The sequence below is a fragment of the Schizosaccharomyces pombe genome (genome assembly GCF_000002945.2).
Source record: "Schizosaccharomyces pombe strain 972h- genome assembly, chromosome: I".
NCBI classification, from domain to species: Eukaryota; Fungi; Ascomycota; class Schizosaccharomycetes; order Schizosaccharomycetales; family Schizosaccharomycetaceae; genus Schizosaccharomyces; species Schizosaccharomyces pombe.
The window spans coordinates 1,196,585-1,211,129 of record NC_003424.3 but is presented as its reverse complement, the minus strand read 5'-3'; the positions used below and the strand labels follow the sequence as shown (position 1 = coordinate 1,211,129).

Genomic DNA, 14,545 nt, shown 5'->3' with positions numbered 1-14,545 from the left:
CTCTGTAACAATGCATGCAAATACTGTGTTTAAAATACAGTACAAATGACATAAATCTATTAGCATATGAGGTGCCGTAGTACTGTATTAATATAGATCGATACTTTTCGAAAAGCGCTATTAAAGTATTTACGTTGATTTGCATAGGTAATAAATATGTCAAGTGTACAAGCATACTTGCAAAAAGCACTTCAGTACGTATCAATCGTTGAAAACTGTAGATAGACTTATATATTTTTATATTCGCTACGCCCTGTCATTGATTTAGCCATTAAAACATTCTAGAAATACCTTACGTAAACTTTGACAGTAATTAAACATTCAAGTTGCAAAAATTATTTCTTAATAAGGTACGAAACTCACCCCAGTTCCTATTGTAAACAACACGGACTCAAAGTTCAAATAATAAGTAGAGCCTCGACATTATTATAACGAACTGTAATTCAGCTACCTTATTTGCCTTTGGCGCAACTCGTTGCGTTGACAGCCATGAATATTTATTTGTACAAAGTTAGGAAACGCGATTGTCTATTGCACGCGTTTCATTTTTAACCATACACCTATGTTTGGTATGGAGCAATTTTGAAAGTCTTCTTCAAACTTCGATTTAATTTTTAGTGAATCCTAGTGGGAGAAAAGACAATAATGGACGATCTGAAAGAATTGGAGTATTTATCCTTGGTATCTAAAGTTGCCTCTGAAATTCGAAATCATACTGGTAAGTAGTAGGCTTTAATACTCATTTTTTTATAAATAATTAACCAAATCTAGGAATTGACGATAATACTCTTGCAGAATTTATTATTAATTTGCATGATCAGTCTAAGAATTACGATGAGTTTAAAAATAATGTCCTTTCATGTGGAGGAGAATTCACCGACAGTTTCCTTCAAAACATAAGTCGATTAATTAAGGAAATTAAGCCTAAAGATGACATTCCCACTGATAATGTAAATAATGGTAGTAACTCGGTCAATGGAGCTTCGCATGATTTAGATAGCAAAGATGTTGACAAACAACACCAAAGAAAGATGTTTCCTGGCTTAAGCATCCCAAATAGCACGAATAATTTAAGGGATAGACCAGCGCTTATGGATAATGCTATGGACGAGCTGGAAGAACTTTCGACGTTGGCCAAAACAAGGAGAAACGATAGGGATTCTAGGAGGGATGAGCGGCATTACCTCAATGGAATAAGGGAACGTAGAGAGAGATCAATTAGTCCCAGTTTTTCGCATCATTCACGTACCTCAATTTCTGGTCAATCACATTCTAGTCGATCATCGCGTGGTCCATTGCTAAATGCTCCAACATTGTATGGAATTTATTCTGGTGTTGTCTCAGGTATTAAGGACTTTGGTGCCTTTGTAACTTTGGACGGCTTTAGAAAGAGAACTGATGGTTTGGTTCATATCTCAAATATCCAATTAAATGGGAGATTGGATCATCCTTCAGAGGCTGTTAGCTATGGACAACCTGTATTTGTAAAAGTTATTAGAATTGATGAATCAGCAAAGCGAATCAGCCTGTCAATGAAGGAGGTGAATCAAGTTACAGGTGAGGATTTGAATCCGGATCAAGTTTCACGTTCTACAAAGAAGGGTAGTGGAGCAAACGCTATTCCATTATCAGCCCAAAATTCTGAAATTGGACATGTGAATCCACTTGAAACGTTCACTTCAAACGGTCGGAAGCGTTTAACATCACCTGAAATATGGGAGTTACAGCAACTTGCTGCATCCGGTGCAATTTCCGCTACGGATATTCCTGAACTCAACGATGGATTCAATACTAATAATGCTGCGGAAATTAATCCCGAAGATGATGAAGACGTAGAAATCGAACTTCGTGAAGAAGAACCTGGATTTCTCGCAGGACAAACCAAAGTTTCATTAAAGCTATCTCCTATAAAAGTTGTAAAGGCCCCGGATGGTTCATTGTCCAGAGCAGCAATGCAAGGGCAGATTTTAGCAAATGATAGACGAGAAATAAGACAAAAGGAGGCAAAATTAAAGAGTGAACAAGAAATGGAAAAGCAAGACTTATCCCTCTCATGGCAAGACACTATGTCGAATCCTCAGGATCGGAAATTTGCCCAAGATGTGCGAGACTCAGCTGCTCGTCAACTTACTTCTGAAACTCCCAGCTGGCGTCAAGCAACACGAAATGCAAATATATCCTACGGTAAAAGAACAACACTGAGCATGAAAGAGCAAAGAGAGGGTCTTCCAGTTTTTAAACTTCGTAAACAGTTTCTCGAGGCTGTCTCAAAAAACCAAATTTTGGTTCTACTCGGTGAAACCGGTTCCGGTAAGACCACTCAAATCACTCAATATCTTGCTGAAGAAGGTTATACCAGTGATAGCAAAATGATAGGTTGTACTCAACCTAGGCGTGTAGCTGCAATGTCTGTTGCCAAACGTGTAGCAGAAGAAGTGGGATGTCGTGTTGGTGAAGAGGTTGGTTACACTATTCGTTTCGAAGATAAGACCAGTAGAATGACCCAAATTAAATATATGACTGATGGTATGCTTCAACGAGAATGTTTAGTTGATCCTCTTTTGTCCAAATATTCTGTAATTATTTTAGATGAAGCACATGAAAGAACCGTTGCAACTGATGTACTTTTTGGACTGTTAAAGGGAACTGTTTTGAAACGGCCAGATTTAAAGCTAATTGTTACTTCAGCCACGCTAGATGCTGAGCGGTTTTCGTCTTATTTCTATAAATGCCCAATTTTTACGATTCCTGGGCGTTCATATCCCGTCGAAATCATGTATACAAAACAACCAGAAGCCGACTATCTTGATGCTGCTTTGATGACTGTTATGCAAATCCACTTGAGCGAAGGACCTGGTGATATATTAGTATTTCTGACAGGTCAAGAAGAAATTGATACTAGTTGTGAAATATTATATGAAAGAAGTAAAATGCTAGGAGATTCGATTCCTGAGCTAGTTATTTTACCTGTTTATTCAGCGCTTCCTTCGGAAATACAAAGTCGTATTTTTGAACCTGCTCCCCCAGGAGGTCGTAAGGTAGTAATTGCAACCAACATTGCTGAAACTAGTTTAACAATTGATGGAATTTATTATGTGGTGGACCCTGGGTTTGTCAAGCAGAGCTGCTTTGATCCAAAACTAGGCATGGATTCTCTAATAGTTACGCCAATTTCTCAAGCACAAGCTAGGCAAAGAAGTGGTCGTGCAGGGCGTACAGGACCCGGAAAATGTTATCGTCTGTATACTGAAAGCGCTTACCGAAACGAAATGTTGCCTTCCCCGATTCCTGAGATACAACGCCAAAATTTGTCGCATACTATTTTGATGTTAAAGGCAATGGGAATTAACGACCTTTTGAATTTTGATTTTATGGATCCTCCACCTGCTCAAACCATGATAGCCGCCTTGCAAAATCTGTATGCACTGTCGGCCTTGGACGATGAGGGATTGCTGACTCCTCTTGGGCGAAAAATGGCAGATTTCCCGATGGAGCCTCAATTGTCAAAAGTATTGATTACTAGCGTAGAATTAGGTTGCTCTGAAGAAATGTTGAGTATTATTGCCATGCTTAGCGTACCTAACATTTGGAGCCGACCAAGGGAGAAGCAGCAAGAAGCTGATCGACAACGAGCACAATTTGCAAATCCTGAGAGTGATCACTTAACCTTACTTAATGTGTATACGACTTGGAAAATGAATCGTTGCTCAGATAATTGGTGTTATGAACATTATATCCAAGCCCGTGGTATGCGTCGAGCTGAAGATGTACGCAAACAGCTTATTCGCCTAATGGATCGGTATCGACACCCAGTTGTTTCATGTGGAAGAAAGAGAGAACTTATTTTACGGGCTTTGTGTTCTGGCTACTTTACCAATGTTGCCAAGCGAGACTCTCACGAGGGATGTTACAAAACGATCGTGGAGAATGCTCCTGTATACATGCATCCTAGTGGAGTTTTATTTGGAAAAGCTGCAGAGTGGGTGATATACCATGAACTGATTCAAACGTCAAAAGAATACATGCACACGGTAAGCACAGTGAATCCAAAATGGCTTGTGGAAGTTGCACCAACATTCTTTAAATTTGCCAATGCAAATCAAGTTTCCAAAACCAAGAAAAATCTCAAGGTGCTACCATTGTACAATCGATTTGAAAAACCCGATGAGTGGAGGATTTCAAAGCAACGAAAGGGAGGTCGTTAATAATTTTGTTGTTTATTATTTATATAAAATGTATTAATTAGATATGTTGTTTTGGTACTACAAAAAGATATGGGGGTCATAAATAAAATCTTTGTTGATATATTCAAAATCGTACTTTGAAGTGTCTTAGCTGGCTATTAGTTCGTGAGACGTTTAGAAAACGAGCAGTATATGTTGGGTTTTAGTTCTGCTTGGTTATGAAAATAGTGGACAGCTTTCCAAGTGCTGCAAAGTACAAGGGTAATTCAAAGTACAAGAGTATTTCATAGTACGAGATGACGCCAAAAATCCCTCTCTACTGTGGAAAGGAAAAAAAAAAAACTGATCACCGGCTAGACCCAAACACTCTTATGATATGGCAGCATACAACGTGTAAATTACTCTCATTCTCGCTCGAAATAACTCTAACCCCTAGCCGAGACAATATTGAGCCATCTGTCGCTTGCCTTAGATCTCTGTGATTGTGCTTACCACCTTAATCAAAGCGCGCGTTAAAATTAATGCCATTCCACGCAATACCACGTAATAATGCTGTTGGCTTACAGTATTGCGTGCCCCGTTACAAAATGATCCGTAATTTTCAGGCGATGGGAATAATAAGGTTGTATAATCCAGAGAAGTAATCGTGTTAAGGAGATTTGAGAGAAATTTGCTTCTCCTGAAAAGCTGGGGAACTCATCGTAAGATTCACAAACTGCTTAGATGCCAACACCTGAGACTTGGATCCTAGATTGCGACCCACCTCATTGGACGGTACACCTGCAAAAATATGTTACCTCAGGTAGCTTCCTTCAGTGTCTGTATTGCAGTATTGCGTCTTATCACGCAATTGTATGAACACCGATACGCTTGAAGTAGGACTGTATATACATTGAGTAGGCACGGAGTTGTTTTCAAAAAACCACCACCAACCTTTTAAACGAATTTTTCAAGGAATTTTGGAAATTGCTGTTTCAGTATCGATTTTCGCACTGAATACACGTGAAAAAAAAAAGATTTTTAAACATATTGACTTCTTCCTACGAAGAGTTTCAAGGAGGTCGCACAATTTTCATTCTTAGAAAATAGTTGAAAGTTTGCAGTCGTTGAGGGATAATCTGAAGAGAACGTTAATTAAGTTTAACCATTTTTTTTTTCTCTTCCATCTCTCATCAGCTTTGTTTTCTACTTTTGAGTCTAACTTAAACCGAGTGTTATATTAAACGCTTTCGTTCGGTTCGTCGTTTTTAAAAATAAGTTTTGACAACTCTTTGAGTGTAGTAGCAAGGCTTTGGTGTTTTAAGATTTTGGTATATTTTTTATTGCATATTATATAGGGTCGGGCTTTTTACTCTTCTTTCTATTTGTTTTGTTTGGTTTTTTTGAAGGAAAAAAAGTACGACAAGGAAGAGAATTCATATTCAAATACTTGTCATAAGAAATAGTCATGAGTGTAAAGGCTAGTATCAATAATTCTCAGGAGGCTGTCTCACGCATCGCTTTCCGTTGCTCAGATGCGTTGTACGTGGTTCATCCTAACAATTCGATTTTAAATGGTGCTTTAACAGAATCCTTAAAAGATTTAAAAAAATTTGAAACGTTAAATGTTTCCGGCAAGGTTCCACACGTTCTTCCTTTAAAATCTCACGCTGATCCCTTTGCTCACATTGCGGATGCTATTTTGGCTGAAGAAGAAGTGGCTTCTACTCAACCTAAACAAATCACATCTGTAGTTGCTTCTGCTGATGCACTCTTTTTCGCTACTCCTCATCTTTATAAGTTGGCTCATGAGCCTCTTGTAGCGCACGTTGCCATAGAGTCTACAGAGGCATTTGATTTTGCTTCTGTGCGTGACACCGGTTTCGTTATTCTCTTTTCGGGCAATCGCCCTGGTGATTCTTCGGAGGCTGCTTTGGAAGATACCTTGGAGACAGCTTCTTTGGCTCATCGCTTAGCATTGAAATTGAACACAGGCGTTTTACATTTCTATTCTCCAGTTTACGACACGACCGCTGCGTTGGAGAACATCGAGACACTACCTTCCAAAGAGGATGCTCAACACGCTAGAGTTGCCCACATTCCTATTGAAGAGAAACAGGAGGATTCTGAAAAAGAAGGCAATATCAAGGAAGCTTTTGTCCCTCCCAAGTTTGATCAGCCAGAACGTGATGCCGCTACTTCTGAATACCTTGAATCATTGTCTATCAAGCCTTTTGAATACTCTGGTTCCGATGACGCTACTGATGTCTTGTTAGTTTTCGGAAGCGCTGCTTCTGAATTAGCCAAGGCTGCCGTTACTTCCTCTGTGGCAGTTGCTATTGTAAGAGTCCTTCGCCCTTGGTTGCCCTCTAAATTGCAAGAAGTGCTTCCTACTTCTACTAAGCGCTTGACTGTTTTGGAACCCATTACCAGTCTTCCTCGTAAATGGGATCCGCTTTACCTTGACGTTTTATCTTCTTTCGTCGCTTCCGGATCTTCAATTGAGCTGTTTGCCGTAAGATACGGATTGAGTTCTTCAGAGCAAGCCACAGAGATTATTAAAGCTGTTCGTGATAATCTTTCAGGCGCTTTAAAGCCATCTCTCGTTTGCGATTTTACCGATGGTGTTTCTCAAGTGTTTGTTCCTACACCTCCGTCTATTGAGGAAGCTTATCATAAACTTCTTCATAGAGTCTTTAAGTCTCGTCTTAACATTGTTAACGATCCCGCTTCATCAGCTACGAAACAAAACATTCCATCTCGTCTCATCATATCTCCTCAGTTTGCTTTGGGTTCGGTTTTAGAGTATGAAAATCAGCGTCGCGCTTTCTGTGATGAGGTTGCTACTTTATTGAAAGAAAAGAATTCTTCTGTCTCTTCTGAATCATTAGAAGTTCTTTCGAATTGGATTGTTTCCGTTGATAACCTGGAGTCTCCTGTTGACCCTGAGTTGGTCATCTCTGAACTTAAGAAGGATTCATCTGCTCCTATCAAATCACTTTTAGATCGATCTGAATTTTTTACCAACGTTTCACATTGGATTATCGGTTCCGATGCTTGGGCATATGACTTGGGTAATTCTGCTCTTCATCAAGTACTTTGCTTGGAAAAGAACGTCAATTTATTGATTGTTGACACCCAGCCTTACTCTACTCGTGAAGCCGTCCGATCCTCTTCCAGAAAGAAGGATATTGGATTGTATGCCATGAACTTTGGCAATGCATATGTCGCCTCTACTGCGTTGTATAGTTCATACACCCAACTAATCTCGGCACTTTTAGAAGCAGATAAATTTAAGGGCCCCTCGGTTGTTTTGGCATACCTTCCCTATCACAGTGCTGACGATGATGCCATTACTGTGTTACAGGAAACCAAGAAAGCCGTTGACATCGGTTATTGGCCTTTGTATAGATGGACTCCTGCTTTAGAGGACGGAGAATATTCAGATTTCAAACTTGATTCCGAACGTATTCGCCGAGAGCTCAAGACCTTTTTGGAAAGGGATAACTACTTGACTCAACTAACGCTTCGTGTGCCAAGTTTAGCTCGTACTCTTACTCAATCATTTGGTGCGGAAGTCCGTCATCAACAAAACGTTGACTCACGCAATGCTCTCAACAAATTAATTGAAGGTTTGTCTGGTCCTCCTCTTACCATTCTTTTCGCTTCAGACGGAGGTACAGCTGAAAACGTTGCGAAGAGACTTCAAAACCGGGCTTCTGCAAGAGGATCCAAGTGTAAGATTATGGCCATGGATGATTTCCCTATCGAGGAGTTAGGCAATGAGAAGAATGTCGTAGTCTTGGTTAGTACAGCTGGTCAAGGTGAGTTTCCTCAAAATGGACGTGAGTTTTGGGAAGCAATCAAAGGTGCAGATCTTAACTTGAGCGAATTGAAGTATGGTGTATTTGGTTTTGGCGATTATGAATATTGGCCTCGTAAGGAAGATAAAATTTATTATAACCGCCCAGGTAAGCAATTAGATGCTCGCTTTGTTGAATTGGGTGCTGCTCCATTGGTAACCTTAGGACTTGGTAATGACCAGGATCCAGATGGATGGGAAACAGCATATAACCTTTGGGAGCCTGAGCTTTGGAAAGCTCTTGGATTGGACAATGTCGAAATTGATATTGATGAACCTAAGCCTATCACTAATGAAGACATTAAACAAGCTTCGAACTTTTTGCGTGGTACCATTTTTGAAGGATTGGCCGATGAAAGTACTGGTGCTTTGGCCGAAAGTGACTGTCAACTTACCAAATTCCATGGTATTTATATGCAAGATGATCGTGACATTCGTGATGAGCGTAAAAAACAAGGTTTGGAACCTGCTTATGGTTTCATGATTCGCGCCAGAATGCCTGCTGGTGTCTGTACACCAGAACAATGGATTGCTATGGATGATATTTCTACGAAATGGGGTAATCACACCCTTAAGATTACGACTCGTCAAACGTTCCAATGGCATGGTGTTTTGAAGAAGAATTTGCGTAATACCATTCGTAACATCGTTAAAGTTTTCCTTACTACTCTTGGTGCTTGTGGTGATGTTGCTCGTAATGTCACTTGTTCGTCGACTCCCAACAATGAAACAATTCACGATCAACTGTTTGCTGTATCTAAGCAAATCAGTAATGAATTGCTTCCTACTACATCCTCTTATCATGAAATTTGGATCGAGGACCCCGAAACTGTCGAAAAGAGAAAGGTTGCCGGTGAGGCCGTTCAGGATGTCGAGCCTTTATATGGTCCTACATATCTGCCCAGAAAATTCAAGGTTGGTGTGGCTGCTCCCCCTTACAATGATGTCGATGTTTATACCAATGATGTTGCTTTAATCGCCATCATTGAAAATGACAAAGTCCTAGGTTTCAATGTTGGTATTGGTGGTGGTATGGGCACAACCCATAACAACAAGAAAACATATCCTCGTTTGGCTACAGTTGTTGGCTATGTTCTAACTGATAAGATTATGGAGGTGGTTAAAGCTATTTTGATTGTCCAGCGTGATAACGGTGATCGTGAAAATCGTAAGCACGCTCGTCTTAAGTATACCGTTGATACTCTTGGTGTTTCTACCTTCGTCGAGAAGGTCGAGGAGGTTTTGGGTTACAAATTTGAAGAGGCACGTGATCATCCCCAATTCATTAAAAACCACGATGACTTCGAAGGCTGGCACAAGACAGAGAAAAACAAATACTGGCGTTCTATATTTGTTGAAAACGGTCGTATTGAGAACAATGGTATTTTACAGTTTAAGACCGGTTTGCGTGAACTCGCAGAACGTCTATATACTGAAAAATCTGAGGCTGAATTCCGTTTGACTGCCAACCAGCATGTCATCTTATTTAATGTTGCTGAAAATGAGCTCGGTTGGATTAATGAGCATATGGCCAAATATAAACTTGATAATAATGCATTCTCTGGCTTACGTCTTTCTTCTGCAGCCTGCGTTGCTCTCCCTACTTGTGGTTTAGCCATGGCTGAAAGTGAACGTTATCTTCCCAAGTTGATTACGAAAGTAGAAGAAATTGTTTACGAAGCTGGTCTTCAGAAAGATAGTATTGTTATGCGTATGACTGGTTGTCCAAATGGATGCTCTCGTCCATGGGTTGCTGAAATTGCGTGTGTCGGTAAGGCACCAAATACTTACAATCTAATGCTTGGTGGAGGATTTTACGGTCAGAGATTAAACAAGCTATATCGCTCTTCCGTTCAAGAAAAAGAAATCCTCAATTTGTTGCGTCCGCTTATCAAGCGTTACGCCTTGGAGCGTGAAGATGGTGAACACTTTGGTGATTGGGTTATTCGTGCAGGTATCATTACAGCTGTTGAAAATGGAGGAGCTAATGGTGCTGTTCATGAAGGGGTATCACCTGAAGCGTTTTAGACGTCTATTTTAGTCAAGGTTGGTGGTTAGATGTTGACTATTATAATTGTCAAAATGAGTCTGTTTTAGTATCGCAATGATTGTTGGTTTTAGATTAATAGGTTAACATAGTGATTTGTCATACGATATCTATAAAAATTGTATATGTTATCAACTTCTTATATTTAGATTCAAAGTACTTTAAATCATATTTCTTTGTATCAAATTATAAATTATGGTATCGACTTGATCTTATGTTACTATATCCAGGATTTTCTTAGTAGCATACTTGGATTTAAATAGACGTATTAACTATGAGAAGGAATATAACAATATTGTTGACTACCAAATGTAAGAAACGAATGAATAATCAGGCTTTGCTCAGAGTTTCAGTATATCTTCAAGAAATTCAGACAGTGTGAATACAAAATATAAAATGGCTCATCATGGCAAGTTGCTATCTATTAAAACGGTCTATTTGAGATTTACTGAACCAAAAATGTAGCACAATAGTAACTATGTAAAATCTAAAATCTTAGTTAATACTTTAGATACAAACAAAAAAAAAAAAGACAAAATTTAATGCTAATCAAGTATTTCAGTAAGACACGATAACAACATGTGAGTTACAACTTCATTGTACAGTTGAAGCATTGTAGTAACCCATTTAGTCCGCCCGTTGCGTCTTAGGTATCATCCTTAAACTTGAAAAGCAACCTAAAATTTTTAACTTACCTTATGGGAAATATATTAAAATACAACTTTTTAAAAAATTAGGATTCAACTCTAAAAACGTCAGAAAAAATAACAAAAAAATAAAGAAAAAAGAAGTAAAAAAAATCATGATCAGACAAGGCTGAAACTTAAAAAATAATATAACGAATTCAACATGAGGAATTCAGCTGTTTTCGTCGTTTTATCATCACAATGATTGTTAGTAGTAAAGCTACAGGAACTTCTGTTTTTAAATTATGCTTACCTGTATAAGCTATTTTAAGAACATTAGCAATCTTTAAATTAAATAACTTTGATTGTTATTAACAAGTAACCATAATTACAAACCATATATACAAGGAAGCTGAGGTTGCAATTTAAGAGTTGAGTATACAAAATTGTGACTGCTGTCTTTAACGAATTCAACATTTCTGCCATAAAATCGCTTAAGTCTCACTATTATTTTTTTAATGGCAGTCGAGTATCTTAGTCTTTTCATTCGAAGTAAAGGAAGCGTTTGACAATTTTAGGATAAAAAGCTGTTATAGATATAATAAATATAGGATAAAGTAAGTGATATTGCTGAATATAAGACTTAATTTTATTTGCAATACTATTGTAAATAATTGTATCAATTAATAACATGATAAGGGCGGTTTATTTTTTTTAATTTCGCAAAAGACAAATTCTCCAAATTTTTTTCATAGAATGATGCTAAATAACAGAATACCCTTGCGGTATAGAATATCTGGGCATAGGTGGTGTTACAAACGATAAATTGGAGCAAGGCCTGATTCGGCATCAAAAATCCAGAAATTATCAATGGGGAACTGCTTCTTGCTAATTGAATTCAATGCATCTTGTGAAACAACCCCGCCAACAACGGACATAACCGGAGTCCATTGAAAGCTGATATTGGAAGAAAATTTTCTAAATAAAATTAGTAAAAAAGTGATCAAGTAGTCAAAGTAATTCCGTTTACTTACGATAAAAATTCTCCATTTAGTACTGTTTTCTCGTTCAGCTTTTGCTCGATGCAAACTTGTCGAATCGAGTCAGGATCTGATTTTTTACTTTTTAATAAAGCTAAATTAACAATTAGCAACTGTAAAAATTTACCAACTTCATCATATTTAACCTTATTGAACTCAGTTAATGACTTACATAACATCGCTGGATATAATGTAGGAATCTTTTTTGCTAACCTGGGTTTTAGTGTTTCGCCCAATATGCTTTGAAAGGCTTCCTTCATGGGTTTTTGAACAATAAACATATCCTCTTCTACTTTAGTATTATCAACGACTCGATCACTAAAAATGTAAGCAAAGGTGTTGAAATTGAAGATCACTTAGACAAGACTTACATTGCAAAATTGTGGTTAATCAAATCACAAAAAGCGAACCCATAAAGACCAAAACAGCTAGTTGCGTAGAAACTGGCATTACAAATTCGGGTTAATTCGTTTATTCGGCAGAACTCTTCATAATCAAGTTGCGTCGCAATAACCATGCTGAACTTTGAGATTTTTCCTTCGTCAATTTCAGATATCAGAGACGTATCTGTATCAATTTCTACTAAAGGGTTTAATTCATGTAACTTTTTCTTGAAGACATTAGCGCGGAGCTGGCCAATGTCTGAAGCTTCTATAAAAAATTGCTCCTCGACATCCTTTTCATAAACAGTCATTGAATCTAATACACAAAGTTTTCCTATTCCAGATAATACCAGGTTTTTCGCTATTTCATTCGCTAATGGAGAAGCAGTTATTAATAGGACGCGGGATTGCTTTAGTCTATAATTTTGTCAGAACCCAGCTATCATGCGTAAATTCAGCCAACTTACGCTTGTTGAGCATTAAAGCCCCAGAGCCTAATCTGTCTATCGTATAAAGCTATTTCTTCAGCATTAATATTGTGATTCCCCATGTCCTCTTCTTAGGGGTTAGTGGACTGAATACAGCTATGTCTATCGTGAATCAGATATAAGTTGGGGTAAGGTAGTAAATATCGAAAAGGCAGATTTAGCTAATCGTCTAACAGTGTTTAATATGGAAATTAAATAACAAACGAGTTCATTACTGATACATTATATAGAGACTTATGGCCAAGTCAAGGATGTTTGGTAGAGGCATTAATTCACACCATATTCTTGGTAATTGAGAAGCGAAACAGCGTTTTCAATGTTATTCTACATAAAATAAACAGATTAGATTAAGTAACAAATAAGCAAATCTATAGCAATGTGGGAAAGGGAATACTAGAATCTGACTAAGAGTGCTGAAATTCATCAAGTGGGAAAAAATAAAATAAATACCAGTGGTTCATGGATTTAAAAGCAAAACGTATAACATCACGCAATCCAATTCTAATGTGCGGAAAAAATTTTTGAAGAGTAAACCTTACTAACTGAATGAAACAAATATTAGGAATTTTTTCGGTAAACAAATAGATAAGGGACGTGAAAACATAAAGAAAATGTTATTATTCGGGACCAGTTTCGGCTTCCAAAATTCGTACAGCTCGCTGACTTTCTTCTTCCTGTAAAGTGGCCTGCAATTCCTCCCTCTTTCTTCTACTTTTTTCTTTGTGCAAATAAAACATGCAAAGCATTAATAACAATCCTTGAAGGCATGCGCTGACAATATACATCATGTACGTAGTCCAATTAGTACCGGGCAACCTGGATAGTAAATATCCGATCAAAAATCCACCCGGAGTTTGCATCATCATCATTGGGATACTAAGGGCACCATGGCTTTGATGGCGTATAGTTTTTATGATTTGAGGAACATACTGAACGACCGCGCAGAATGAAGCGCTAAATCCAAGGAATGCTGCCCAAGCAAAGTTCGAACTAAGGACGGTTGCGGATAGACAGATGATAAACAATCCCCAAGTAAATACACCAAGTAGCCCATAAGATGCTTTTCGCCATTTACGACTTTTCGTTACACTTAAAGGCTCAGGGATTGGTAAACCATTTTCGTCATCTGCTGCAACAAAGTGAATAGGTCGAGGGAGAAACATCCAGAAAGCCATAAGAACACAACCCATAATAAGTACCTGAGAACCCACTTGAATTAAACCGGTTGTGTTAGCAAAGCATTGCTTTTTGGAATAGTAATTTTGACAGCATTCAGTTAAAGGGCTAATTTGTAGAGCAATGACATTTGAGAACGCATTAAGAACACCTATGTAACCCAAAATAAGGTAAGAAAAACTTAAGCCTTGCGAACTTCCGAGACGAACAATGCGAAAGATTTGTAACAGGTAAGAAATGATGAGGCCTATGATAATATACACTGAAAAGATAAAGCTAGCTTTTGTTGCCAAAGGGCACTTCGGTGGTGTATCATCATCAAAAATGAAACTGCTCGTGCTAAACTCCATCGTTCATACGTACTTCGTCTCCTATAATAAAATCGTAATAAAGAAATGCAATACGAAGTTAATTTCTAATGCTTTGTATAAAAATATATAAATAAACGATGCCTGGGCTGCCAATAATGGTACGATGAAGTAAAGGTTGCTAACTTTGGGGCTTATTGAACAAGCGTCACTAAGGAAAGACAATTTAAAATTTCCTTTTGAAATAATTGGTGTTTAATAAATAAGTAAAAGGAAGAATCGCCAAAAAATTGGATTTTTCATTTAATTTTGTCGAAAATGGGGAAAGGAGAGGCAGTGTAAGCTACATTAGTCGGAGGGCTTAGACACAAAGTTGTGAGCTGTAACGTATAATATTGAAATTTTGCGATATTTAAAGTGCTATAAATTTGACATTGGAGAAAATAAATAAG

At 38.0% G+C, this 14,545-nt stretch overlaps 4 protein-coding genes, 9 long non-coding RNA genes and 4 other non-coding genes across 17 annotated transcripts; 6 read left to right on the top strand and 11 right to left on the bottom strand.

Moving 5' to 3' along the window:
- Window positions 1–184: 184 nt before the first annotated feature.
- SPOM_SPNCRNA.2536 lies at window positions 185–469 on the top strand. Its single transcript, NR_191904.1, has one exon. It is a non-coding gene; the product is annotated as a non-coding RNA (long non-coding RNA).
- SPOM_SPNCRNA.724 lies at window positions 245–4,805 on the bottom strand. The gene has a single exon (NR_151095.1). It is a non-coding gene; the product is annotated as a non-coding RNA (long non-coding RNA).
- Window positions 551–4,318, top strand: prp22 (ATP-dependent RNA helicase, spliceosomal Prp22). The gene is made up of 2 exons (NM_001018650.3): window positions 551–718; window positions 772–4,318. Exons 1-2 carry the CDS (start codon window positions 646–648, stop codon window positions 4,203–4,205), a joined length of 3,507 nt encoding a protein of 1,168 aa, NP_593253.1. The 5' UTR covers window positions 551–645; the 3' UTR covers window positions 4,206–4,318.
- On the top strand, window positions 4,325–4,723 carry SPOM_SPNCRNA.2535. The gene has a single exon (NR_191903.1). It is a non-coding gene; the product is annotated as a non-coding RNA (long non-coding RNA).
- A 303-nt stretch (window positions 4,806–5,108) lies between the features above and the next one.
- On the top strand, window positions 5,109–10,214 carry sir1 (sulfite reductase beta subunit Sir1). Its single transcript, NM_001018649.3, has one exon. It carries the CDS (start codon window positions 5,632–5,634, stop codon window positions 10,051–10,053), a length of 4,422 nt encoding a protein of 1,473 aa, NP_593252.1. The 5' UTR covers window positions 5,109–5,631; the 3' UTR covers window positions 10,054–10,214.
- Window positions 6,675–7,016, bottom strand: SPOM_SPNCRNA.2534. The gene has a single exon (NR_191902.1). It is a non-coding gene; the product is annotated as a non-coding RNA (long non-coding RNA).
- On the bottom strand, window positions 7,306–7,518 carry SPOM_SPNCRNA.2533. The gene has a single exon (NR_191901.1). It is a non-coding gene; the product is annotated as a non-coding RNA (long non-coding RNA).
- Window positions 8,562–8,946, bottom strand: SPOM_SPNCRNA.2532. The gene has a single exon (NR_191900.1). It is a non-coding gene; the product is annotated as a non-coding RNA (long non-coding RNA).
- Window positions 9,772–10,052, bottom strand: SPOM_SPNCRNA.2531. Its single transcript, NR_191899.1, has one exon. It is a non-coding gene; the product is annotated as a non-coding RNA (long non-coding RNA).
- Window positions 10,215–10,243: 29 nt separating the features above from the next.
- SPOM_SPNCRNA.2530 lies at window positions 10,244–10,443 on the top strand. The gene has a single exon (NR_191898.1). It is a non-coding gene; the product is annotated as a non-coding RNA (long non-coding RNA).
- On the bottom strand, window positions 10,254–11,121 carry SPOM_SPNCRNA.723. Its single transcript, NR_151094.1, has one exon. It is a non-coding gene; the product is annotated as a snoRNA primary transcript (small nucleolar RNA).
- snR51b lies at window positions 10,401–10,484 on the bottom strand. The gene has a single exon (NR_197117.1). It is a non-coding gene; the product is annotated as a small nucleolar RNA snR51b (small nucleolar RNA).
- On the bottom strand, window positions 10,629–10,736 carry snR70. The gene has a single exon (NR_197116.1). It is a non-coding gene; the product is annotated as a small nucleolar RNA snR70 (small nucleolar RNA).
- snR41 lies at window positions 10,877–10,962 on the bottom strand. The gene has a single exon (NR_197115.1). It is a non-coding gene; the product is annotated as a small nucleolar RNA snR41 (small nucleolar RNA).
- A 96-nt stretch (window positions 11,122–11,217) lies between the features above and the next one.
- Window positions 11,218–14,067, top strand: SPOM_SPNCRNA.722. Its single transcript, NR_151093.1, has one exon. It is a non-coding gene; the product is annotated as a non-coding RNA (long non-coding RNA).
- On the bottom strand, window positions 11,397–12,739 carry rad31 (SUMO activating enzyme E1-type Rad31). Its single transcript, NM_001018648.3, has 5 exons — window positions 12,589–12,739; window positions 12,110–12,538; window positions 11,911–12,056; window positions 11,733–11,832; window positions 11,397–11,676 (listed from the first exon to the last, which is right to left on the bottom strand). The coding sequence occupies exons 1-5, from the start codon at window positions 12,669–12,671 to the stop codon at window positions 11,511–11,513; spliced, it is 924 nt and encodes a 307-aa protein (NP_593251.1). The 5' UTR covers window positions 12,672–12,739; the 3' UTR covers window positions 11,397–11,510.
- Window positions 12,846–14,428, bottom strand: SPOM_SPAC4C5.03 (multispanning membrane protein, CTNS/PQ domain protein). The gene has a single exon (NM_001018647.3). The coding sequence runs from the start codon at window positions 14,133–14,135 to the stop codon at window positions 13,227–13,229; it is 909 nt and encodes a 302-aa protein (NP_593250.1). The 5' UTR covers window positions 14,136–14,428; the 3' UTR covers window positions 12,846–13,226.
- Window positions 14,429–14,545: the final 117 nt, after the last annotated feature.